Source organism: Cannabis sativa, chromosome 3 (genome assembly GCF_029168945.1).
Source record: "Cannabis sativa cultivar Pink pepper isolate KNU-18-1 chromosome 3, ASM2916894v1, whole genome shotgun sequence".
Classification (NCBI taxonomy): domain Eukaryota; kingdom Viridiplantae; phylum Streptophyta; class Magnoliopsida; order Rosales; family Cannabaceae; genus Cannabis; species Cannabis sativa.
Genome location: NC_083603.1, coordinates 17683450 through 17711041, shown reverse-complemented (window position 1 = coordinate 17711041; position 27592 = coordinate 17683450). Strand labels below are relative to the sequence as shown.

General features: G+C 30.2%; 2 protein-coding genes across 2 annotated transcripts; one reads left to right on the top strand and one right to left on the bottom strand.

The window, feature by feature from the left end:
• The first annotated feature begins 4770 nt into the window (after positions 1–4770).
• Positions 4771–11169, top strand: LOC133035653 (alpha carbonic anhydrase 7-like). Its single transcript, XM_061111721.1, has 7 exons — positions 4771–4948; positions 5063–5280; positions 9663–9769; positions 10216–10330; positions 10422–10586; positions 10684–10737; positions 10836–11169. Exons 1-7 carry the CDS (start codon positions 4789–4791, stop codon positions 10929–10931), a joined length of 915 nt encoding a protein of 304 aa, XP_060967704.1. The 5' UTR covers positions 4771–4788; the 3' UTR covers positions 10932–11169.
• A 3787-nt stretch (positions 11170–14956) lies between these two features.
• Positions 14957–27220, bottom strand: LOC115710663 (uncharacterized). The gene is made up of 2 exons (XM_061112403.1): positions 26213–27220; positions 14957–15259 (listed from the first exon to the last, which is right to left on the bottom strand). Exons 1-2 carry the CDS (start codon positions 27218–27220, stop codon positions 14957–14959), a joined length of 1311 nt encoding a protein of 436 aa, XP_060968386.1.
• Positions 27221–27592: the final 372 nt, after the last annotated feature.

The window sequence follows — 27592 nt, the reverse complement described above, 5'->3', positions numbered from 1 at the left end:
AGTCTTCCAATCTATGATTGAGTTACTGCTTGCTGTGTGTGGGCACTCACTCTTTCACTAGGGTTCAAAACTGATGAAGGGAAAAGAGAGGGATGGTTTCGGCCAGGTATAGAAAGTGGGGAAGGCTCAGTTTTCTGAAGAGAAAAATTTCTTTCAGAAAAGGTTATTGAAAAACTTGTGATTTGACTGAGCCATCACTTTCTATTTATAGGCAACTACTACGTTTAGGTTAGGAATTATTTGGTATTAAATTAATGAAAATATTAATTTGAAACTTCACAATAAGTGGCCGGCCATGGTGTGTTATAGTGGGCCCCACTTGATTTTGCAGTTTTATCAAATTTTATTTCTATTTTCTCAAAAACGTCAATTTTCCAATTCTAACCTTTTAAATGCCAAAACTAATTATTTAATAACTAAAATAGATTATTAAATAATATTGTCATTTAATTTAATTATTAACTGGACATATAAAGTCCATTAATAAATAAATAAACCTAGAATCTCTTTTCTTTACAATTTCACCCCTGCTGAGTGAAAATTCATAAAATTAGACATAGTCTAACTTTAGAATTATAATTGATCAATCACGAATCAATTAATGAGTCTTACAAGTAGAATATTCTCAACTAGAATGGGGACCATGGATCTATATGCTGAGCTTCCAATAAGTGAACCAAATTTACCAAGTAAATTCCTACTTATTAATTCTTCGTTGAATCCACTCTTAGAACTTAGAATTGCACTCTCAGACTTATATAGAGCATATTATATGTTTCACGATATCAATATGCTATCTCATTTAACCATTGTTATAATCTTATTGTGATTTAAAGATCCTCTATATAGATGATCTACATCGAGATGGGATTTCTTTACCGTTCTCACCCCTCAATGTATTTTGCCCCTTAAAACACTTAGCTACCTGTAAATGGTGTTTAGTGATCTAATAATTAGTCAGTTAAACAAGAGCTCATCCATTTACTTCTATTTGCTAAGCTCGAAGGGAATCATCACTTGACTTCTATACACCAGTAGAAGCTATAGATTCCATATTTATGTTCAGCACTCCCACTCAATCACATTATCATGTTCCCAAAATATACGTATCACCCTGACCCAAAAGTAGGCTTAACTAATAAATCAAAGAACATGAATAGCACTCCTGAGTTGAGCCCAAGCATATCAGGATTTAGATTCTTTTAATTTTAAGATCAACTACTGATATTGACTTTGAAAGATATATATAACGGTAAGTTTGTAATATCTTAACTTAGTTGCAACATCGGTCCAGTCCAATGTATACTCCATACATTCGAAACTAGTATACTTTACTAATGTCCTGGAAAGAACATAACACTTACTCCAAGTGTAAGTACACATCATCGCTGATTATCACATTAGTGTAAATCCAACAACACTGATGAAACAGGGACCAAGTCTTTTGATTCATATGATCACAATCACATTCCACTGTGTTGACGATACTGTAATTGTGAATAAACATATGATCTGGATTTAACTGATTCTGTGTGTAAACATAATAAACATATTAAACCATTAGCATGTAAAATTCATGCAAACAACAATCACTTCAAATTTCTTACATTGATAACTAATCAGACTGTAAAGAGTTTTATTTAGGGCATAAAACCCAACACAGAACATATTTATTTGTACATGATTATAGTGTTGTCAGAGCAGTAGAATATAATCATGATTATATGTTCGAAAGTTTAATTCCCTGATTTGTCAATTCACTGGATTTAGACTGGCATGATAATCAGCGATTGGTATTCTTACACCTTGGATAAGTGGTATGTCCTTTCCAGGGCATTGGCAAAGTTTACCAGTATCGGATGTATGGAGTATACATTGGAAGGGACCGATATTAATCATTGATTAGATATGATAATTTTACCGTAATATCTATTCAATAATATCACCTAGTTGATCCTAGATCAAATGATCTTAATCTTGACATGATTAGGTTCGATCTTAAGAGTGCTATTCGCGTTCTTTGATTTGTTAGTTAAGCCTACTTTTTGGTCAGGGTGATACGTACGTTTTGGGAACACAGTAGTACAATTGAGTGGGAGCGCTAAACATAGATATGGAGTCTATAGCTTCTATAAGTATTTAGAAGTGAAACGATGATTTCCTTCGAGCTTGCTAAATAGAGATAAATGATTGAGATCTCATTTTAGTGATTATATTATCTCACTAAAATACTATTTATAGGTGGCAAGTGTTTTAAAGATAAAATACATTGAAAGGGTGTAACGGTAATTTTATCCCTATGCAATGTAAATCATCTATAGAGGATCATTGATTATTGGGATTATAATAATAGATCATTAATAGCGTATCTATATCGTGGAACATATAGAGCGTTCTATATGACTGAGAGTGCAATTCCAAGTTCTATGAGTGGATGCAATGAGGAATTAATAAGTTAGTGAATTTACTTGGTAAATTCTAGGACTGCTTATTGGAAGCTCGGTTATATAGTCCCATGGTCCCCATACTAGTTGAGACAAACTGCTTGTAAGACTCAGTTAATTGATTTTAATTAATCAATTATAATTCTAAAATTAGACTATGTCTAGTTTAAGAATTTTTCACTATGTTATGGTTTGATTGTGAAGAAATAGTTTTTTGGGGTTTATTTGTTAATTAAGAGACTTTATGGAGTCTAATTAATAAATATCATAAATGACAATTTTATTTGATAATTATTTTAATTATTAAATGAATAGTTTTGGTATTTATAAGGTTGAATTTGAAAATATGGTAATATTGAAAAGAAGAATAAGTGATTGGAAAAAGTGGCAAAATTGTTACTAGTAATTGGTCTCATTAAAGTGTACGACCACGTGTTATTTTTGCCCAATATTTTATTCTTTTTCAATCCATTTAATTCAACCGAACCCTATTGAAGAATAGTATAAAAGGAAGGTTATGGTCTCATTATCCAACTATTGCCTCCAAAGCTAAAAACCTAGATGAGACCTCTTCCTTCTTCTTTCTTCTTCAATTCGAAACACTAAGCCTTTCTTCACACTAAATAATTTCAGCCATTAGTGATAGAGTGAGTGCCCACACACATCAAGTGGTATCTCAATCATAGTGTGGAAGATTGTGAAGAATCCAATCAACAAGAAGGAGAATCGGGCTCAAGGAAGGAGAGAAAGAGATCCAGATACTTGTTAGTAAATCTAGATCCTGGTAAAATATTTCCAACAAAAACCTGGGTGCCCAAGTTGTTTTTCGAGTCCCAGGTTCGTATAATTTCATCTCTTGGGGCTTGGATTAATTTGCTCCATGTCTTCATGGTATAGAATACTAAAAGAAAGTGAATTGGATTCAATTTATTGAAGACCGAACTTCCCTCCCGGAGACCCTGAAGTCAACCTGGGCGCAGGGCTAGGGTCCCCTCCCAAGTTGATTGCTATGACTCAGGTCTACTCAACTCCGTGACATCATCCTTCATGCCACGTGTCAAACATTGATGTCTACGTCACCAGAAAAAGTTTCCAAGTTAACGCCAAGCATTGTAAAGTATGAAATAAGAAGAAGGGGGTTTAGAAATAGAACAATCGAGGAATCCTAACTTGTTCTTGATTGAGATAGCAAGCTACATTGCTCTACCCCGGGACACGTAATTATCTTGCCTAATGAGCTGTTGGGAAACCAGAGTGTTTCTTGGGTTGTCACCATGATGGGGGCAATAAGGGTGTGCTGGATCTTCAAGTGGATTCTTTGATTGAGCGACCTGGAGGTTCCGATTACTAGTTGGAATTTGAGGATCATTGATGATGGCTTGTGTAGTCGTTTGTTGCCTTGTTTGAGTCGCGGGTTGTGTAGCTTGATAATCCGTGGACATTATTAAATCTCAAAAAAGAATCAACAATCAAGAAAGGACATGAACAACGGAGTAAGAGAAGAAGAAGGGAGTGGAAGTAGAGGATCAGGATGAGGGATCGAGATCCACACAACCTTGTCAGAGAAGACTTGCAGTGATCAGAGAGAGAAGAATCGAACAGGAAAAAGCTTATTTTTCTTGCTCTAATAATACCATATTGCGAAACACAGAGCAAATTGAAATAAATTTCATTGAGTGTAGAATTTAATAAAAATATTACACTATATATATAAACTAACAACTAACTTAAACAAAGGAAATAAATAACTAACTGACAGTAAAGAGGCTAACTAACTGACCAATAGTCAGTAACTAACCAAATAATTAACAACCAAAATACTTAAATCCTAATAAGTACAGCTTAATACAGAAAATTAAAAGTGACAACTGTTTTTCTAACACCTAATTAGTATCTCGGTTATGAGACTACACCTATGGTAACACTTTTTCAAATATATAAACTCTTAAATTATATAAATGACGGTGTGGAGCTTTGTCTTCTCTTAATTTTGAGAAAACAAACGAGAATTAAAGCAAAGTCAAAACTGAAGATTATTTATTCAAATAAAATAAGAAAAACTCTCAAGCCAGTCAATTTTGTTATGATACGTAATTCTATGATTGCGATTCATTTATTTGTGTGTACATATGTTTATAGTAAATTGATTACTTACATGCAAGAAACATTCATTAATATATATATATATATATAACACGTAGTAATCTTAAACATATAATAATATTGATCAATCAATTATCCTCCACTAAAAAATTAATTATAGCATTGACCTAAAGAAACGGAAACGAATTATTTATATAAAAGGCTAGATGGTCATGAGCTTTGGTGCAACACAAAACAAACAATGGCAGTAAACCTTTTATATATAGTTAGCTTATGGTGTGTGTTTCTTATAATCATGTTAAATAATCAAATAATAAGCAAACCCATCTTCGTTTCTTGGGTTCTCTTAATATTAATTTCCTTCTACTTGCACCAAAAACAAGTCTCAGCTCAAGAAGTTGGTAATTATATATAATCTTAATCTCAACAATATTTGATTTCATAGATAGTAGTATGTACTGACTATTGATATGGTTTTTATATATATACATATATATATTGACATATAAATGCAGAGGATGAGAGTGAGTTTGATTATGTGGATGGGAGTGAGAAAGGGCCACAACATTGGGGAGATTTAAAGGAAGAATGGAGGGCATGTAAGCATGGGAAGTTGCAATCTCCTATTGATCTATTGAATCTTAGAGTTAAAGTCCTTCCCAAATTTGGAAAACTACAGATGAACTACAAACCTGCTAATGCCACTATTAGGAACAGAGGCCACGATATTGCCGTGAGAAATTAAATTTAAATTAATTCCTCATTTTCTTTTATATTTAGCCCCCCCCTCAATTTTTTAAAACTTTACACTATTAAACATATCTTTATATATTAAAAGTGTCTATCTAACGGCATTTCTTGGTTTAACATTCTTGGTTTAACAGAATATACTTAAAAATAAAAGAATATTCTGTTAAATTTAACGATTAGGTTTGATCTCCCGTTAAAAAATAAACCCAATAATTAAACTCAAAAAATTAAACAATCTTTTAAATAAACAATCTTTTAAATATTAATAATCTCTTTTTAAATTAAAAAAATCATCTTAGCCACATATCTCTCTAACAAACCTATCTTGAGAGAATATTAATAATTTTTTTATTTATTTTTTAAAAAAGAAAAATATAGATAAAATATCTAAAAAAGATAATATAAAAGAAGATTGATTGTGTTGCCTTAGAGATTTTTGGGCTTGGGCTTAAAAAAATAATTAAAAAAAAAAAAAGATGAAATGGGCTGTAATTAGTATTTACCTTATATGTTTGTGCTTATTTTTAGTTTTATTTTTAATTTTACTACCAAGAGGAGAAGGTTGAAAAATATTAGAATATGAAAATATTATTGGTGCTTATTAGTAATTTACAAAGAATGTGAAAGTCTATAAATATATAGTTGTGTAGCTATTATTAGATATGAAATGAGATAATATAACTTTTTTCAATTAGAAGATTAATGTACATTTTACTATTAATAACATACATTATTATAACACAACTATGTTTTACTTACTAAATATACTAACACATATTTTATTTTTATAAAACAAATTGTTCAAATAATTATACTATTTTAATTATTAATTAAAATAAAAAACTAAAATATTAAATAAAACTAACACTACGTGGCTTGGCACGTAACAATCACCTAGTATATATATAATTATATATAATTTGTCATGTATAAAAGAACTAAAAAAATTAGTATTTACTTATTTAAATATAATTTTATTATTAAGAAAATATATACAATTTTATTTTATATATTAATGTAGTAAATTATTATATTACTATTTTATTAAATTTAATTAATTTGTTTTAATTTAAAAATATATTTAGTAAGTTAGTTAATAAATAAGAGTAAAATTAACTAATTATATTATTTTTAAAATCAATATGAGTATTTTTTTCTTAAGAAATTACATATCATTATTAATTTTGGTAATATTAAATTAAACTACGTCAAATTTTAGCGTAACACTCGTATTTTATTTTTAATTTAATGATTTGATTCATTTTTAAAAAAAATTATTGTATAAAATTTAAAAATGTAGTATTTTTTATAATTGACACACATATCCTTAAAAAGTATTAAAGTCACCGAAAAGTAAATTTATTGTATATTGCACTGTCTGATATTGGCCCCCCCAACACTTTAGTTCTGGCTCCGCCCCTGATTCTATGTATATATCTATTCTATATAAAGTGTGCCTATATAACTAAAATTCTTGGTTTTTGAGAAATTTATGGGTGAGTTTTAATTTTTATTTAATAAAATAATTAAATATTATTTATATATAATAAAATAATAATAAAACAAATCTCATTAATATTTGAACTGATATTTGGGTGACTTTTAATTTTTATTTAATAAAATAATAAAATATTATTTATATATAATAAAATAATAATAAAACAAATTCCATTAATATTTGAACTGATATTTGATGCTAAATATTCGAGAATCACAACACATTTAAAAAAAAAAAACAACCCGGGATTTGATACTCTGAGACTCTCAATTAAAAAAAAAAAGTAATATGCTCATCAAATTTGTATTTATTTTTAAACATGGTGAAAAAATGAATTATCTTTCATATTATTCAACAGAGTAAAACAAGTTTTATATTGGTTTACTATTCAACAACTTTGTCAAGAATTCTTGTAAGTTGTAACCACAAAATTGCTAGGTCAAACCAACACTTTCATTGCAATATTCACAGACTAACTACAAAATTATTTCATAGCATTTACAGAACCGCACACCCATAATCATCTTTAATATGGACGTATCAGAAGCCAGATCATTAACCTAAATTGGTTAGTTCTATTATGTTTTGGAACAAATCGTCTATAATATAAAAAACCCATCATACTTGTATCTTGAAACATTCTTCAGGAACCAAGATTTTAAAACACAATTGTTACCTCCTTAAGGTCAACCCACTCCCAAGTCTCATTTGTTGTATTTATATCATAGACCAAAGCATGTCGGCCCTGTAAATAATAAGAAAATCAAACGTGGTTTAAATCTCAAGGCAATAGAGCCTTTTCCGTTAAATCTCAAAGATACATAAATATACAAGATAAAAAAGCCAATCTAAGAAGTGGGTGCCACGTTAAAGCTAAGGAAACATTAAGCAACTGTTAGGCTTGTTTTACAATTTATGGTGTTTTAAAAGAACATATCGAAACAGTATCACATAAAAAAAACCTCCACATCATTTAATTTTTTTAAGGTAGTGTTCAACTAGGAGATCTAACGAGTTTCGCCCCTTCGCTAATGGTTTCTAAGAGTTCAAATTCCAGTATTGTATAAATCTTCAATTTGTTCTATTTCTTATATTAAATGAAATTTTGCTACTTTTTTTTTTTAATTTACAATTTTATTGCTTATATATTATTAGGGACATTCATGGAAATTAGGATTTCTTTGAAATATACAATTAATGAGCATTACTTTTTGATCATAGTGTGTTTTCCATGACTGAAAACCTCAATAATCTCTATCATTTGATATCAAATAAAATAAAATTATCATGATGTATACATTATGGTTATTTAATGAGTAATTAGTGTGTTGAAATTGTCAAGCTGATATTTAGAATTGTTTATAATTGAATTGTTTTTTTGTCAAAATTAATAATAAGTATATTTATATGTTTATAAGTTTATCTATTTTCTCTTATGCTCATATAGCAATAGAATCATACTCATATAGACATGTTATTTTTATTTTGTAATTTAGATCTTCTTAGTCATTATTTAGTTCACTTAAACCTTTTCCGATTATGCTAACTGAAGTTTTGTTTCTTTTAGGTACTTCATTACAAAGATCTGTATTACATGTATTGTTTATTTTTGACTATGAGGAGGTGGATTTCTTTATTGGGAAACATATAGTGTGACAAATTATTGTTCATATATTTAATAATTCTTTTTGATTAATGAGATTCATATATATAAATGTGTATATTGAATTCTTTATTCAAATAATTATTTTTGATTTTTACGTGATTATTTATTGTTTTTTATTCAAATAATCTCACCTAATAACTAATAATATTTTTTCTTTAATTTTTTATTGTATCACTTTCAAATGACATAGAAAAAAACTAGCATAAAATTTAATATACGTGTCTCGCACGTAGTTTTTGCTAGTATATATATATATATATATATCTTTATATATTAAAAGTGCCTATCTAACGGCAATTCTTGGTTTGACAGAATATACTTAAAAATAAAAGAATATTCTGTTAAATTTAACGATTAGGTTGATCTCCCGTTAACAAATAAACCCAATAATTAAACCCAAAAAATTAAACAATCTTTTAAATATTAATAATCTCTTTTTAAATTAAAAAAATCATCTAGCCACATATCTCTCTAACAAACCTATCTTGGGAGAATATTAATATTTTTTTTTATTTATTTTTTAAAAAAGAAAAATCTTCCGTTAACAAATAAACCCAAAAAATTAAACAATCTTTTAAATATTCACAATCTCTTTTTAAATTAAAAAAAATCATCTTAGCCACATATCTCTCTAACAAACCTATCTTGGGAGAATATTAATATTTTTTTTTATTTATTTTTTAAAAAAGAAAAATCTTTATATGTTAAAATTAACCTCACGTTATCTAATGTTTTCTCTGGATAAGCATAGGAAGCAGAAATACCACTTCTATCTTTGTGTGATTGCAGATATACCACTCCTGTCATTGACCCACTTTTTAGCTTTATAAATGGAGATGTTCATATAATATTAACACTTTACAGAATATTTATAGATATAAACTTACATTACAATGCTATGTTAAAAAAAGAACTAAATAGAATAATGTACTACTCCAATAATAAATTTATTTACAATTTTATAATTACACTAATATTATTTTTAATACATTATTAAATAATATTTCAAATATAAATATTTAATTTTTTCAAACAAAAAATTTGTAATCTTTAAAATAAAATACATTCAAAATCTTAAAAAGACCAAAATCTTAAATAAAACTAGCAATACGTGGCTCGGCACGTACATTCACCTAGTATATATATATATATATATTCTCATCATAAACATAATATGTATAATGTATGTTACTTATGCAAGGTTGTATGGGCTGGTGATGCTGGATCGGCTAAGATAAACGGCATAAATTACTTGCTTAAACAATGCCACTGGCACTCACCCTCTGAGCACTCTTTCAATGGCAGAAGGTGATCTTTGTTTCTAATTCTTCTGGATTCTTTGACCTATCGTACTAATTCTCATCAATCAGTGCCTTGATTATCTACTACCAACAACAAATTAAAAGAAATACTAGTTAAATGCAATGCTGTGGTAATTAATTTTTTTTCTTCTTACACCATTGAAATGAGGTAATTGTCTACTATTATATACGATTAATTTATCCCATACTAGCAAGGAGGCTTATTTGCGTTTTCCAATATCGCTTTAATATATAATAACATAATGAATTTAACCAATCCAATCCTATTCTACTCCCCAATATTACTTAGATGTCATTAATTTCTTTTTCCTTTACTTATGAGATTTAATGTGGTTTTACAATACTCAATACAACCTTATCTTATTTTGTTCTTTTTTAAAGTAACTTTATCTTATTTATACTAATAAGTTTGCATATAAATATATATAAAAGGTTTGACTTGGAGCTACACATGGTTCACGAAAGCCATGAGGTCAATGGAGAAAGTAAAATTGCTGTAACTGCTCTCTTCTACAAAATTGGCAAGCCTGATAGATTTCTCACCAAGGTTTATTAATACATTCATATAATAAGCTTCTAAATTCATATATAAATATAAATATATTAGCTGAAACAATAATACATTAATTAATTAACAGTTGACCAAACACGTGACATCCATAGCTGATACCAAAGAAGAGGTACACCAAGGAGTGGTTGACCCTAGAGAGTTAAGACTTGGTGGATTCAAGTACTATCGATACATTGGGTCACTCACAGTCCCTCCTTGCACTCAAGGAGTTCTTTGGGCCATAAACAAAAGGGTACATATATATATATAATTATTGCTATACTTAATAATATTATTATTATTAGTTTCCACCTATAAATTCCTTTAAAATCTTTCGAATGTGTTCTCAGATAAGCACAGTTTCCAGAGTACAAGTGAGACTACTTAGAGTAGCTGTTCATGATGTAAGACATATATAATACTTATACAGCAAATAAAACTTTGGTTAATTGAAAATACTAAGTAATAAGCTACAATTTTTGTTTATTTGTAAATTTTACAGTTTGCGGAGAGGAATGCAAGACCATTACAGCCTCTAAATGAAAGAGATATCCACCTATGTGGCCCCATGTTTCAACCCGAAGACCTAAAACACTAATCCATTTATATAAAACATATGTATATATAAAGTATATCTATTTATGTATATTAATAAATGTGTGTGGTCTACATCATTTAAGAATATCTTCTCTTCCTTTCCAACAATAAAACCACATGAGTTATTATACAAGATGAATTATTATAAATATATGTAGTATTGTCAATTTCGACATAATGTATTTAATTAGAAGAAACCATGGGTGCATGCAAGTTTATTACAGCAATTGATGATGTTTAATTTATCTAAATAATATTAGAAATTGCTACATATTATGTTATTCTAAAAATATTTTTTGGTGACATGGACATCAATATTTGACATATGGCAAAAAAAATGATATCACGGAGTTGTGTAGTCCCGAGTCATAGTAGTCGACCTGGGAGGGGTCCCTAGCCCTGCACCCACGTTGCCTCTGAGAACTACAAAATGGAAGTTCGGATTCCAATAAGTTGTTTCTAACTCGGTATCTTTCAATATATTTTGTACCATAAAGACATGAGACAACCAAGTCCAAGCCCTGAGAGCTGAAAACACACGAACCAACACTTCAAAAGTCAACCTGGGCACCTAGGGTTTCACCTAGCGCCCAAGTTGACAACCTCAACTAGGGTTTTAGTTTTTGGGACCATCTTAGTGAAAATCATTTAAAATTTATATTGGGACATGAACTAGACATACCAGGAACATATTTGACATATTAGAATTAAATTCAAAGAACTTTTATTTTTTAGCACCTGGACACCCAGTGCCTAGGCACCACAGCACCCATGTTGATAATATATCAATCTGGGCTACTTCCTGTTGGAAATATTTTACGAGGATCTAGATTTACTACCATGTATGTTTCATTAACATCCTAATATGAATTCTAAAATAATGAAATAAACACATATAAAGTTTAGGAAACCTTACATTGGGTGCAGCGGAATATAATGACTCCTTCCGTTCAGATCTCTAGCCCTTGATTCCTTTCTGTAGCAGAGCATCACCAAGATCTGAACCTGGATCTCTTTCTCTCCTTCCTTGATGCTGATTCTCCTTCTTGATGATTGGATTCTTCACAATCTTCCACACTATGATTAATGTGTGTGGGCACTCACTCATTCACTCAAGGCTGAATAAAATTTAAGAAGAAGAGAAGAAGAAGTGGCGGCTAGGGTAAATAGAAAGAGGCTCACTTTTCATCTGACAGAGTTAAGTTAGAATGTGAGCCATCACTATCTATTTATAGGTAACCACCTAGGTTTAGGTTAGAATTATTTGGCATTAAAATAATAGAAAAATAAATAGTAAAATTCTACAAGTGTAGCCGACCATAGGATAGTGGATTGGGCCCACTTTGCAATTTTGCCATTTTGTCATTTTTTCATCCCATTTTCTCAAAAACGCCAATTTTCCAATTTAACCACTTAAATGCCAACTCTAATTATTTAATAACTAAAATTTAATTATTAAATAATATTGTCATTTAATATATTTATTAATTAGACATATAAAGTCTCTTAATTAACAAATAAAACCTAGAATCTCTTTTCTTACAATTTTGCCCTTGCTTAGTGAAAATTCATAAACTAGACATAGTCTAACTTTAGAATTATAATTGATTAATTGAAATCAATTAACTGAGTCTTACAAGCAGTATGGTCTCAACTAGTATGGGGACCATGGGCCTATATAACCGAGCTTCCAATAAGCAGATCAAGAATTTACCAAGTAAATCCACTAACTTATTAATTCCTTGTTGAATCCACGCATAAAACTTAGAATTGAACTCTCAGTCATATAGAACGCTCTATATGTTCCACGATATAGATACGCTATTAATTATCCATTGTTATAATCCTAATTTGATCAATGATCCTCTAATAGATAATCTACACTGAATAGGGACTAAAATTACCATTACACCCTTCAATGTATTTTATCCTTAAAACACTTGCTCCGTATAAATGATATTTCAACAAAGTGAAATGAGTACTCAACCATTTATCTCTGTTTAGCCAAGCTCGAAGGAAATCATCGTTTCACTTCTAAATACCTATAGAAGTTATAGATTCCATATCTTTGTTAGCGCTCCCACTCAATTATACTATCATGTTCCCAAAATGTACGTATCACCCTGACCGAAAAGTAGGCTTAACTAACAAATCAAAGAACATGTATAATACTCTTGAGATCGAACCTAATCATATCAAGATTAAGATCATTTGACCTAGGATCAACTAGGTGATATTGAATTGAATAGATATTACTTTTAAATTTTAACATATCTAATCAAAGTTCAATATCGGTCCCTTCCGATGTATACTCCATACATCTGATACTGGTTAACTTTTCCAATGTCCTGGTGTTGCGATAATTTGCACACACAAGTGTACGTACCGTTTCAAGTAGTAGACTCACCAGGAGTGAGGTCGATCCCACAGGGAGTGTAGTTAAGTACGTTAAAATTAAACTTTTACTTTTATTTGGTCAAATAAAAATAAAGAAAGAATTAAGAATAAGAAACTAGTAAGAAACAATTATTCAAGAAAATTGAAAGTTAATAAAAACTAGGGTTTCGATTTCAATTGTTTCTATTGAATATGGCCTAATAAGATTATTTTCCTAATGTTAATTTCTATGCAATAGCAGGTTTACTAAGGTAATTTATAGTCTTCTCAGATATATAAATCTCAATTACATGCAAACTTTCTATTCTTGTGATAAATTTAACATGCAACAGGCATTAAGCATAAAAACCCTATAAGCTATCTAAACCATATAGGTACTCTCGTCCTATATCGAAATTCAGTTCTATTCTACTATAGCATATTTGACATTCACTTCTCAGATCTCGCATCAAAATCATAGACAGTTAATTGGTGGCCAGACAATACTTATTATTCTCCACTAATATAAATTAATGCACAACTAAGAATCAGAAGGTCTTTCTAGGCTTGCAATGTTAGGCTTAGGGTAAAGGTAGTTGAAATGGTCATTTAGGCTTTCCTATACCATAAGCTTCTCCAATCATGCCACCCAAAATATCTTTCACCCAATCTCAATACCCCTTTATCTAATTACATGAGAGATATTATTTTTTTCTTCCAACAAGATTGCAACAACTTTATATTTATCTTTTTCTTTCTAGATTTGACACTGGTTATCAGATTTTCTTTCTTTTTTTTTTCTTTTTCAAGTTGTTGCCAATCAAAAATTTTTCACATTCTCCCAATTTTTACACTTCTTTTTTTTTCACACACATACAACAAATTTTCCATCCAAATTCCCCCAAACTAAAGATCTACTTATGGTATGGTTAGGGTTAAATTCTGGATATTTATGGGTTTATCTTTTTAGGCTCAATATGTGTAGAAACGAAAAAAAAAAAAAAAAAAAAAAAAAAACATAGGTTAAGGCTCAAAAAGGGTCACTAGGATAAAATTATATGGATGGTTTGAAAGGCACAATCGATCCAAAAATTGCCTAAATCACTTTCCTAGTCATGCATAATTTATTATTTCGCCTCAAATAGCAAGCAAGCAAGTTCTAGACTTTTCCAAACAACTTTCCACATTCCACAATCAGCATGCATAAAACAATTCAATTACTAGAAAATTACCTAATATGATTCCATGCTCTTTTAAAGCACAAAATTAAAATTAGTCAAGAATGTAATATCTCCAAGCACACGGATTTTTCAAAAAAAAAATAAATAAACTTTTCAAATCATGCTGCCTACCTACTTTCAAATTGACTCACATTAAGCAAATTGACTCACAACAATAAAAAATAAAAATTAAAAATTAAAAAACATAAAACTTTAAAACAAAAAAAAACTAAAAATAAAAATTTAAGTCACCCACCCAAACTAAAGTGACACATTGTCCTCAATGTGACATTTAAAACTAAAGGGAAGGGAACTTACCTGAGCGCCATGTCAGCATGGCGGTGGAGGTGGTGGCGGGTAGAATCCACCTCTCGCATCCATGAGGGCCTTTGTGGCAAACGAAGAAAAATGACCTCCAATGTTGCAATTTTTAAAAGCTTTCCTTAGATTGAGAGTCACCATCATAATTGCCACACAACAGTCTTTTCATACGGCGTCGAAACGTTCGAAATCGTTCTTTAGACTTCCCTTTCTTCTTGTTGGTAATTACTTCTCGACCATCCTTTACAACTTCCAGTCGACAACAAGTGGGAATTTCAGTTGCGGCAAATACCTTGAAAGTCTCTTCTTCTTTTTGAACACGCAACTTTAACTCCCCCTTGTGTACATCAATTAATGCTCTTCCCGTTTCTAGGAATGGTCTTCCCAAGATGATTGGCATATTCTCATCTTCCTCCATGTCAAGTATTAAGAAATCAGCAGGGAAGATGTGTTGGAATTTATTTTACCTGGATCTTAGATCTACTCACAAGTATGTTGTTTAACATCCTAAATATGAACTATCTAAAACGATAATAAACAAATATAAAGTTAAGGAAACCTTACATTGGTTGCAGCGGAATAATATGTCTCCTTCCACTCAGATCTCTAACCCTTGTATCCTTTCTGTCGCAGAGTATTATCAAGATCTGAGCCCGAATGTCCTTCTCTTTGATTTTGATCCTTCACGATCTTCCAATCTATGATTGAGGTACCACTAGTTGTGTGTGGGCACTACTCTATCACTAGTAGGTTTCGAAATAATGAAGAGAAAAGAGAGAGAGAGAGAGAGAGAGAGAGAGAGAGAGAGAGAGAGAGAGAGAGAGAGAGGGTCAGCTATAGAGAGAAAGTGGAAGGCCCAGTTTTTCTGAAAAGGCAATCTCTTGAATTACTGAAACACTCTTAAAAACTCTTATTTTAGACTGAGTCATCACTTTCTATTTATAGGCAACTACTAGGTTTAGGTTAGTAATTATTTAGCACTAAAATAATGAAAATATTAATTGAAAAAAAACCAATCAAGTGGCCAACCATAGGTGTTAGTGGGCCTCACTTAGATTTTGCAGTTTTCACAATTTTTATTTCTATTTTCTCAAAAACGCCAATTTTCCAATTCGAACCATTTAAATGCCAAAACTAATTATTTAATAACTAAAATAGATTATTAAATAATATTGTCATTTAATATAATTATTAATTAGACATATAGAGTGTCTTAATTAATAAATAACCCTAGAATCTCTTTTCTTTACAATTTCAACCCTGCTTAGTGAAAATTCACAAATTAGACATAGTCTAATCTTTAGAATTATAATTGATTAATCATAAATCAATTATTGAGTCTTACAAGCAGTATGGTCTCAACTAGAATGGGTACCATGGATCTATATTTCTGAGCTTCCAATAAGCCGAACTGAATTTACTAAGTAAATTCCCTAACTTATTAATTCCTTGTTGAATCCACTCTTAGAACTTGGAATTGCACTCTCAGACTTATATAGAGCATTCTATATGTTCCACGATATAGATATGCTATCTCATTTAACCATCGGTATAATCTTAATGTGATCAAAGATCCTCTATATAGATGATTTACATCGAGATGGGATAAATTTACCGTTTTCACCCCCTCAATGTATTTGGCCACTTAAAACACTTAGCTACCTGTAAATGATGTTTTAGTGATCTAAGAAATAGTCACTGAAACAAGAGCTCATCCATTTACTTCTATTTAGCTAAGCTCGAAGGGAGTCATCACTTGACTTCTATACACCAGTAGAAGCTATAGATTCCATATTTATGTTCAGCGCTCCCACTCAATCATACTATCATGTTCCCAAAATATACATATCACCTTGACCCAAAAGTAGGCTTAACTAATAAATCAAAGAACATGAATAGCACTCCTGAGATTGAGCCTAAGCATATCAGGATTTAGATTCTTTTAATCTAAGATCAACTAGTGATATTGACTTCGACAGATACAACGGTAAGTTTATAATATCTTGACTAAGTTCAATATCGGTCCAGTCCAATGTATACTCCATACATTTGAAACTAGTATACTTTACCAATGTCCTGGAAATAACATAACACTTACTCCAAGTGTAAGTATACATCATCGCTGATTATCACATCAGTGTAAATCCAAAACACTGATGAAACAGGGACTCAGTCTTTTGAATCATATAATCACAATCACATTCCACTGTGTTGACAATACTGTAATTGTGAATAAATATATGTTCTGGACTTAACTGATTTTGTGCATATATTAAATATATATATATATTAAACCATAAGCATGAAAAATTCATGCAAACATTAATCACTTCAAACTTCTTAGATTGATAACTAATCAGATTGTAATGGGTTTTATTTAGGGCACAAAACCCGACAAACTCCCACTTTCACTAACATAAAACAAATTGTGCATTCCAATCAATCTGTTGTCTTGATCTTCAGATCAAGTGTAGTATATTTGAATCCACCCAATCTTCTGGAACCAGGTTCATAAAAACATTATGAAACATCCTTTACTATATGCTTTACTCATCAAGGGATACTGAAATCCTTACTGCTTATTAAGTACATCTGAATAAACAGAAGACATATCTCTCATATTTTAAAATTTGGAACTGAGATAATACAGTGTAGAATTTTCTTCAGTAAAATAACTTTCTGGTAATTTTGAATTTACAAAGTTATAAATCTTCTCTGGTAGAGCTTGAATTATTATAAAGGGTTTTTACACTCTTGTAGAATAACTCCTCCACCCCCAGAGTAACCACCATCTCAAATTCTTGAATGAGTTGGGGTAGATATAAGGATAACTAATATACAGTTCCTTAATATCTAACATATAGATCACTTTCATAAATCTTTCTTGAGTATCTCCTAAGGTTCCTTATTTGACTACATCTCACATGGCTCCCACTCAATAATAGATGTTTGGTTAAATAATACTTTTAACCTCTTATTGTTTGGAGGGATATCTAGTTGTGACTTATTGTATTAGTCTGAAACTGTAAGTTTCTTTTAAGACTAAATCATCAACATAGCAGTCTAGTATTTGAAGTGTAAAATGCTTGCTAGAGATTAAGAAATCAAATTAAGATACCATAAAATGTTATGAGGATTAGAAATCTTGGCTCAAGTCATTCGTATAGACTATGCAAGAAATCTTCTATCTTATTCTCATAATTCTGATAAGTTATTTTTATCCACATGAATGGTTAGATTTGCTTTCTCAGTAGTGTTCTTAAGTTCCTATCACAAGTGTCAACCAAATGAAGATGGGTAAAGAATTTTAAAATTCTCCCACTCAATTAAGGTAGTGTGATACATTATCAAAGAACTTTATTGGTATCATTATTTATTACGACACTAAAACTAAACTGGAACATATAATCAAGATCAATGATTTATTCTGATAATAGCTAATTTATTATATTACTTCCATGTTTAAAGAAAATGTGTGTTACAGAGAGTACTGTGGAATAAAGTCCACCCCTAAGTATATAGAGATTATGATCCACCCCTAAAGGTTATAAAAATCATGATTCTCTAAGTGTTATAGAGATTATGTGGAGTTGAATATAATCCAGAGTTCATTAGATATAAAAGATCGTTGAACTGCATATTATTCTTAATTTTTTTCCACCCCTATCAGATCAAAAGATCTTTTTATTAAACAAATTCTTAATAATTATTTTAGAATTAATAATTATTCATAAACATAGATATAATTTCTAGTGTTTATGTAGTAATAACTCTATGAAGAGTTTAAAATATTATAGAATTTGTACCAATAATAAAAACACTTACACATACAAACATATAAATATAATAGGTAATTGTTGTTTAAGATAAAGTAGATGAAGCTCAACTCATAAATTGCAATTTATTTGTAAAAAATAAAAAAAAATATTATAAAATTTGAAAGAAAATTGTTTGCAACATTATGAGAAAAGAACAGGGAATAAAAAATTACAAACTAATAATTGAAATCCAAATTGTTTTTAAACTGAAACAATTAATTCAAAAATAAATAAATAAACGAGCTTCATCTTAATCTTGGACGAACTCCACCCCTTTGTCCAGCTTTCGATTCAACTCACTAAGATAGCATTTGAGTTCAAGCAGCTTGGGCTATAATAAGAAGAAAAACAAATAAACAAGGTTAGTAGTCCAGAATTCATAATCCAATTGGATAATAATTTACTAAAACTCATCAGTTTATACAAAGAAATACCTTGTTTCTTTGCAAGAAGTTTAGGACATTGGGGTTTCCAATGGCCTTTCTCATTGCAGTAGAAAGACTTTCCTCTTAGTGTATCACCAGGAGCAGCAACCTTTTTGTTCTTAACTGTTTTCACAGCTTGAGCTCGCTTCTTGGTATTTTTCCACTTCTTCTTTGTCTTGGGTCTGGAAGTAGAGGCTACATGTGCGTCAGGTTTAATCGTCCCATTACCATTTCTAGAATTCTGAGGTTTACTCCCTTTCTTCTTAGGTCCTCCAATCAAATTTTCATATGTCTGAAGGTCATTGACTAACGTGTGAAAGTCTTGCTCCTTTTTATTCATGCATTAATTTGATGTATAGGGCAGAAAAGCTGGAGTCAGACTATTCAAGATAAGACTTACTTTAGTTGTCTAATCCATTTCAGCACCATGATTTTGGGCTTCCTGGAAATAACTTGCCATTTGGAAAAGGTGATCACGCACATTCTGATAGGGTTCCATCCGTGCATTGATGAATTTCTTATTCGCGTCAAAGCGAGACTGGATAGATGCCATTCTGAATAGCTCAGTTAACTTAGTCATTAGTTCTGCAGCCATGTCGGTTTTTAAAAACCTTGTTTTTAAGGTATCAACCATGCTGGAAAGCATGAATTATTGAGCTTTATTGTTAGCATTCTGCCAACGCTCGAACTTCTCTTTCACAGCTTTAGTTGCATTGTCACCCGGCTGTTCAGGAGACGGCTCAGTTAACACAAACAGGGCACTTTTACCTATGAGAGCAATATTAATGTTCTCATTCCATTTTGGGAAGTTAGATCCATTCAGCTTATTTTCAGTCAAGAGTGATAACATGGGATTTGACATGGCTATACAGGATACTACAAAATAATAAATAGAAATCAATTATGGTTTAACACAAAATCTAATTCGGAAATTATTAGCACATAGCAAGTAGGAATGGCAAGAGAAAATACTAAAAATATACAATCCTAAATAATTTTTAAGGTTTTCAACAGATATCAGTGTCCCGTTTAGGCGAGAGTCAAAGCTACCATCCATTGAATAGAGTTGTCAGCTCATCTAAAATAATAAATATTCTAGCAACCTTTTATTCGATCGAAAAGAGAATCTGACGTTGTCCCGTTTAGGCAAGAGTCAAGGTCATTCCTATTTCATGAGCTCCCACCATTGTTTCATATTTTGTAACTCAAGTACAGTCGTCACCATTAGGGTGATCAATACTAATATAAAACACTTACAAATACACTTATCTTTCGAGATTAAACGGTGCTAACTTTCTAATGAACGTTTCTCCATTAGGGAGGATTACTCACTAAAACAAAAGCTATGTAAAACCAACAATGGAGATCGAATATCGTAATAATAATAAAGCTCATTATTTAAAATGTATTTTCTTCTATTATTTATATACATATATTCATTAAATATCAAATTTAGAATAAAACTCTAAATAGAATTTAATTTAATATTTATAAAATTATACTTAGATGATTATGAAAATAAATTGAATTATTTCCATCTTAGTATTAACTTTCCAATAAATACTAAGAAAATTATTTAATTTAAGTTGTATTAATTTAAATTAATTTGCAACTCAAATTTAAATTTTTATAAGAATATATTTATTGTATTTCGAAAAAAAAAAATAAAGTATAAAACTATACTATTTTTGAAATACTTAAAAAATAATTACTAGAAAAATACTTCAAGCAAAAATATTATCTATCTAGATTTTCTTTTGACTAATTAATTCAATTTCTAATAATAATATATTTTAGTTTATTTATTTTAAATTAATTATTAAATGAAAAAAAAATCATTGATTTAAGTTGGTTCAAAAATTAATTAAAATAAATAATTAATTTACAACTTTAATCTATTTTTCAAGATAAATTCAAAATTATCTTGCATAATTAAATGCAATTTCGAAATTGATTAATAAAACAAATAAAATATATTTTGAAAATTATTCAAATTTAAGTTGTAAAGAAAAATTTCAACTTAAAATAATTCTCTATTTAATTAAATGTCATAAAAAAAATATTTAAGTATCATGATGAAAATCAACTTAGATATTTAATTTTTCAATTTAATTAAGTGTATTAAATTCAAGAAATAAATAATTAAGTATAGAGAATGCTTAATTATTAATCTCTAGTTTAATACTAGGAAAAATATTCTTAACTTGAATTGTACCAAAATTAATTATAAAACAATTAATTTCACAATGTATAATATTTTCCTATTTAATATTAGAAATAATAACTAGTCTAGAAATAATATCTAGAAAATATCTCAATTTAACTAAGTATTTTTTCAAAAAAAAAAATTGAAAAATATCTAATTTAAGTTGTTATAGAAAGAATCTAATAAAAAACTTAAATATTTTCAAATTTAAATTCAATTAAATATCAAAATTAAGTTGTAACCACCTAATTTTGAAAATATTCCATTTTAAGTTTAAAACTAACTTAAAAAATATCTCAAGAATCTTCAATAACCAATTCCTAGAATTCCTCAACTTACTTTTAAATTCAAAAAATATTCAAATTTAAGTTTGATAAGAAAAATCAGTTAAAAATAACTAATTTATAACTTAAATAAGAATATTTAATAAATAAGCTTCAGAAAGAATCTAGTTAGTTAAAATTCTTTATTTAATTAAATACAAGAAAAATACAAGTAGTTTATCTAGAAATAATATCTTAAAACTAAAAGTGTTTTTCTTAAAATTAACTTTAAAATATTAAAATAAAAATAAATTTCATATATTTTAAAAGTTAATTATGTTGCTAATCAATTTTATTAGATTAAACTACTTTAATTAACCTAGCACAGTTATCCAAATCAGGCAAATGGGCATTCACAATTGGGGTAGTTCATGTGAGGGGGAGCTGAATTTAGTATGTCATACCCACTTCTATTGGCCCCCAACTCTCACACAAGTCCCAAAAGAGAGGAATTTAACCTTAAAATAAATAACTGTTATTAATTGAATAGGTCCAAAAACTAAATGGACATAAATAAAATCTATCAGGGTGTGACATTTTATTTAGCAACAACCTATATGCATCTATCATAAAATAAACGGGTAAATACCATTTTGGACCCTCTGTTTTCCAAAAGTAACCAATTGGACCCTGTGTTTTGTAAAATGACAAAATGGACCCTGTATTTTCTAAAATAGTACAAATAGGACCCTGAATTGATTTTTTGTCAAAATAAAATTTAATTATAATCCGATCTAAAAGTGCTATGACAAAACTGTTTACATTTTTTGTATCTGTTCGGATTAAGCATTATCTTCAAGTTGGTTGTATTAAAAAAAAAAAGTTATCAAAAATTAAGCTCAGGGTCCTATTTTTACTATTTCAGAAAATATAGGGTCTATTTTGTCATTTAACAAAACACAGGGTCTAATCTGTAACTTTTGCAAAACACAGGGTCCAAAATGGTATTTACCCTAAAATAAACATATAGGCTCACACAGGCACACAGATTTGGATGGACCCTATCATATGTTTCTAGGTCATACACAAATGAAAGAAGAATGTAAAATTTACCTGTTACAAATTATTTACTTGACCTATTGACAATTGAACCACGGGTTAAAATCATATCATTGGATCTGTCAACAAGTTAACCATGGTAATTTAGATCAAGCAATACTAGGTTTTATAAAACTTACACATAAGCTAAAACACATACTCCTGCAACAAGTTGAACTGGATAGTTGGATGTAGGATTTATTTATTTTAAATAACTAAATTTCGAAAATAATAAATAAAAATAAAAAATATTTTCGGATTTTTAATTAAAATAAAATAATATTTAAAATTAAACCTACAATTTTGAAAAATTAGGTTTCAACTAACCTAAATATCTTTTCAAAAAAATTTGCTAACCACTTTTAAAAATTTCATGTTATTTTATAAATTAAATATTCAATAAAAAAAATGATAAATAAATATCCTTTTCTGACTTTATAATTTAATAAAAAAAATAACAAAATTTAAAAGTTAGCAAAATATCTTATTTCTATTCAAAATATCATGATTATAGTAATCTTATTTTAAATTTAAATAAGGTCAAATTATTCAAAAAAAAAAAATTAATTTAAAAAATTTAATATCTAACCTTAAATTTAAAAAATAAGATAAAATAATCAAATTTAAAAATAAGATAAAAAAAAAATTAAGCAAAAAGATAGATTTTTACCTATTTTCAAATTCAAATTACACTAATATCTAAAATTAATTTTAAAAATTTCAAATTAACTTATTTCTGATAATTAGATTTGAAATATGAAAAGTAAAAATTAAAATACAAAACTACATAAAAAAATCGGAAGTTAATTCCATGAAATAGCATGAAAAATTGAAGAAAACGAAAAAATTTGCAAGTGGTACGGACAATATGCATTGCATACTGTCCACACGCACGAGCAAGGAGGCTTGACCGAGGTCCCTCGACGCAGGAGGCTGCATGCAGCCTCTCCGCACGCGCATGGGATAATTTCAGACAAAGACTTGTCCTGACCGAGAAAGCTCGGTCGAACACTTGTCTGAGCGCGTGCATCCGAGGGTTGCACCCTCATCCGCGAGCGTAGGGAGGGTGACACCATCCTGATATTTTTTCGATTTTCAAAAATTCATAACTAATTCAAATAAAATCGAAATTGAGTTCTAGAAAAAAGTAAATTGCTTAATTTTTCCACACTATCCAATAAAAATAATTCCAGAAACAGATTTTCAATTATTTTCACGAAAATTCATAAACATCAATCAATCATCATGTAACACATAGATCAACATGAAACCATCCAAATCACATACAAATCGTTTTAAGTCCAAATTTCTTGCAAGAAAATCAATTACCATGGCTCTGAGGCCAGTTGTTGGAATTTATTTTACCTGGATCATAGATCTACTCATAAGTATGTTGTTTAACATCCTAAATATGAACTTTCTAAAACGATAATAAACACATATAAAGTTAAGGAAATCTTACATTGGTTGCAGCGGAATAATATGTCTCCTTCCACTCAGATCTCTAACCCTTGTATCTTTTCTGTCGCAAAGTATTATCAAGATCTGAGCCCGAATGTCCTTCTCTTTGATTTTGATCCTTCACGATCTTCCAATCTATGATTGAGGTAATACTTGCTGTCTGTAGGCACTACTCTATCACTAGGAGGTTTCAAAATAATGAAGAAGAAAAGAGAGAGAGAGAGAGAGAGAGAGAGAGAGAGAGAGAGAGAGAGAGAGAGAGAGAGAGAGGGTCGGCTATAGAGAGAAAGTGGAAGGCTCAGTTTTTCTAAAAAGGCAATCTCTTAAATTACTGAAACACTCTTAAAAACTCTAATTTTAGACTGAGCCATCACTTTCTATTTATAGGCAACTACTAGGTTTAGGTTAGTAATTATTTGGCATTAAAATAATGAAAATATAAATTGGAAAAATCCAATCATGTGGCCGGCCATAGGAGTTAGTGGGCCTCACTTGGATTTTGCAGTTGTCACAATTTTTATTTCTATTTTCTCAAAAACGCTAATTTTCCAATTCTAACCATTTAACTGCCAAAACTAATTATTTAATAATTAAAATAGATTATTAAATAATATTGTCATTTAATATAATTATTAATTAGACATATAGAGTCTCTTAATTAATAAATAACCCTAGAATCTTTTTTCTTTACAATCTCACCCCTGCTTAGTGAAAATTCACAAATTAGACATAGTCTAATCTTTAGAATTATAATTGATTAATCATAAATCAATTATTGAGTCTTACAAGCAGTATGGTCTCAACTAGAATGGGGACCATGGATCTATATTGCTGAGCTTCCAATAAGCCAAACTGAATTTACTAAGTAAATTCCCTAACTTATTAATTCCTTGTTGAACCCACTCTTAGAACTTGGAATTGCACTCTCAGACTTATATAGAGCATTCTATATGTTCCACGATATAGATATGCTATCTCATTTAACCATCGTTATAATCTTAATGTGATCAAAGATCCTCTATATAGATGATTTACATCGAGATGGGATAAATTTACCGTTTTCACCCCTCAATGTATTTGGCCCCTTAAAACACTTAGCTACCTGTAAATGATGTTTTAGTGATCAAAGAAATAGTCAATGAAACAAGAGCTCATCCATTTACTTCTATTTAGATAAGCTCGAAGGGAATTATCACTTGACTTCTATACACCAGTAGAAGCTATAGATTCCATATTTATGTTCAGCGCTCCCAGTCAATCATACTATCATGTTCCCAAAATATACGTATCACCCTGACCCAAAAGTAGGCTTAACTAATAAATCAAAGAACATGAATAGCACTCCTGAGATTGAGCCTAAGCATATCAGGATTTAGATTCTTTTAATCTAAGATCAACTAGTGATATTGACTTCGACAGATACAACGGTAAGTTTATAATATCTTTACTAAGTTCAATATCGGTCCAGTCCAATGTATACTCCATACATTCGAAACTAGTATACTTTACCAATGTCCTCGAAAGAACATAACACTTACTCCAAGTGTAAGTATACATCATCGCTGATTATCACATCAGTGTAAATCCAAAACACTGATGAAATAGGGACTTAGTCTTTTGAATCATATAATCACAATCACATTCCACTTTGTTGACAATACTCTAATTGTGAATAAATATATGTTCTGGACTTAACTGATTTTGTGCATATATTAAATATATATATATTAAACCATAAGCATGAAAAATTCATGCAAACATAAATCACTTCAAACTTCTTAGATTGATAACTAATCAGATTGTAATGGGTTTTATTTAGGGCACAAAACCCAACAAGATGAACTTACCAACCTTTACCAAGACATCTTCAATTATACCCCAAGGATGAGTCAAAGAACGATCTGCTATTTGTAAAGTCACTGTTGTGGGCTTGGATTCTCCTAATTTCAATCTTTTGAACATAGATAGGGGCATTAAGTTGATACTGGCTCCCAGATCACATAAAACTTTTGTTTGTATCGAACCCCCTATTGAGCATGGGATGTTGAAAATACTCGAATCTTTTAGCTTGGGTGGTAGTTTCTTTTGCAGGACCGCACTGCACTCTTCAGTAAGTGCCACCATCTCAAATTCTTCCAACTTTCTTTTCTTAGATAGGATATCTTTCATGAACTTCAAATAAGTTGGCATCTGTTCCAAAGCCTCTAAGAATGGGATGTTGATATGCAGTTTCTTGAATATTTCAAGGAATTTTGAAAACTGCTTATCTATCTTATTCTTCTGAAGTCTTTGAGGATAAGGAATTTTGATGTGATGGTCAATGCTGATGGGAGTTGGAGTTTCTTTTTGTTGAAGACCGTCAGTAGTCTTCTTCTTTGTTGTTGTTGGGGTTGTTACCGGTTCATCTTTAATTTCTTCATCCACTGGTTGTACCATATCAGGCACCTCATATTTCTTTCCACTTCGCAAGGTGATTGCCTTGCAGTTTTCTTTAGGATTCACTTCGGTTGTACTAGGCAAGTTTCCCTGAGGATGAGTTGCTATCTGAGTTGCTAGTTGCCCCATCTGAGTTTCCAAGTCTTTAATGGAAGATCTCGTCTCTGTCATGAATTGCAATAAAAAATCTGTCTGAAGACCAGAATTTCCACTAGAGCTTTGTTGTTGAGTCTGTTGTTGGTTCTGTGACTGGTTCTGATTTCTCTGTTGATAGAACCCACTATTTCTTCGATTACCTCGATTAAACCCATAGTGGTTGTTGTTGTGAGAGTAATTTCCAATGGCTTTTGCTTCATCCATTGGCAAATCATTCACATCTTCTTGACATTCTGAGTAGGGATGAGGACCTCCACATAGCTCACAGACCACTTGAGCTTGTTTTACTTGAATAGACATCAATTTTGTTAGGGCCTCTACCTGAGCTGTCAACTTGGTAATAGCATCCACTTCATACATACCTGCAACTTTTTTAGATGGACCTCTTTCTGTTGACCATTGTTGGTTAGTCATGGCCATCTCTTCAAGTAATTCAAAGGCCTCATTAGCACTTTTCCTCATGAAAGCTCCACCAGCAGCGACATCTATGAGTCTTCGTGTTTCATTCATCAATCCATTGTAAAAGTTGTGCACTTGCAGCCACTTCTCAATCCCATGATTAGGGTATTTTCTCAGTAAGTCCTTGAATCTCTTGTTGGAATTTATTTTACAAGGATCTTATATCTACTCACAAGTATGTTGTTTAACACCCTAAATATGAACTTTCTAAAACGATAAATAAACATATATAAAGTTTAGCAAACCTTACATTGGGTGCAGCAGAATATAATGACTCCTTCCGTTCAGATATCTAGCCCTTGATTCCTTTCTGTAGCAGAGCATTATCAATATCTGAACCTGGATCTCTTTCTCTCCTTCCTTTGATGCTGATTCTCCTTCTTGTTGGATGGTTTTCCACAGTCTTACACACTATGATTGAGA

Bases quoted from the DNA above. Each gene is read 5' to 3' on its own strand.
- LOC133035653 (XM_061111721.1), top strand. From the start codon at position 4,789: ATGGCAGTAAACCTTTTATATATAGTTAGCTTATGGTGTGTGTTTCTT. The intron at 4,949-5,062 runs GTAATTATATAT...ATATAAATGCAG, and splicing joins AGTCTCAGCTCAAGAAGTTG to AGGATGAGAGTGAGTTTGAT. The intron at 9,770-10,215 runs GTGATCTTTGTT...TATATATAAAAG, and splicing joins CACTCTTTCAATGGCAGAAG to GTTTGACTTGGAGCTACACA.
- LOC115710663 (XM_061112403.1), bottom strand. From the start codon at position 27,220: ATGAATGAAACACGAAGACTCATAGATGTCGCTGCTGGTGGAGCTTTC. The intron at 15,260-26,212 runs GTCCTGCAAAAG...CTTGACATGGAG, and splicing joins TTACTGAAGAGTGCAGTGCG to GAAGATGAGAATATGCCAAT.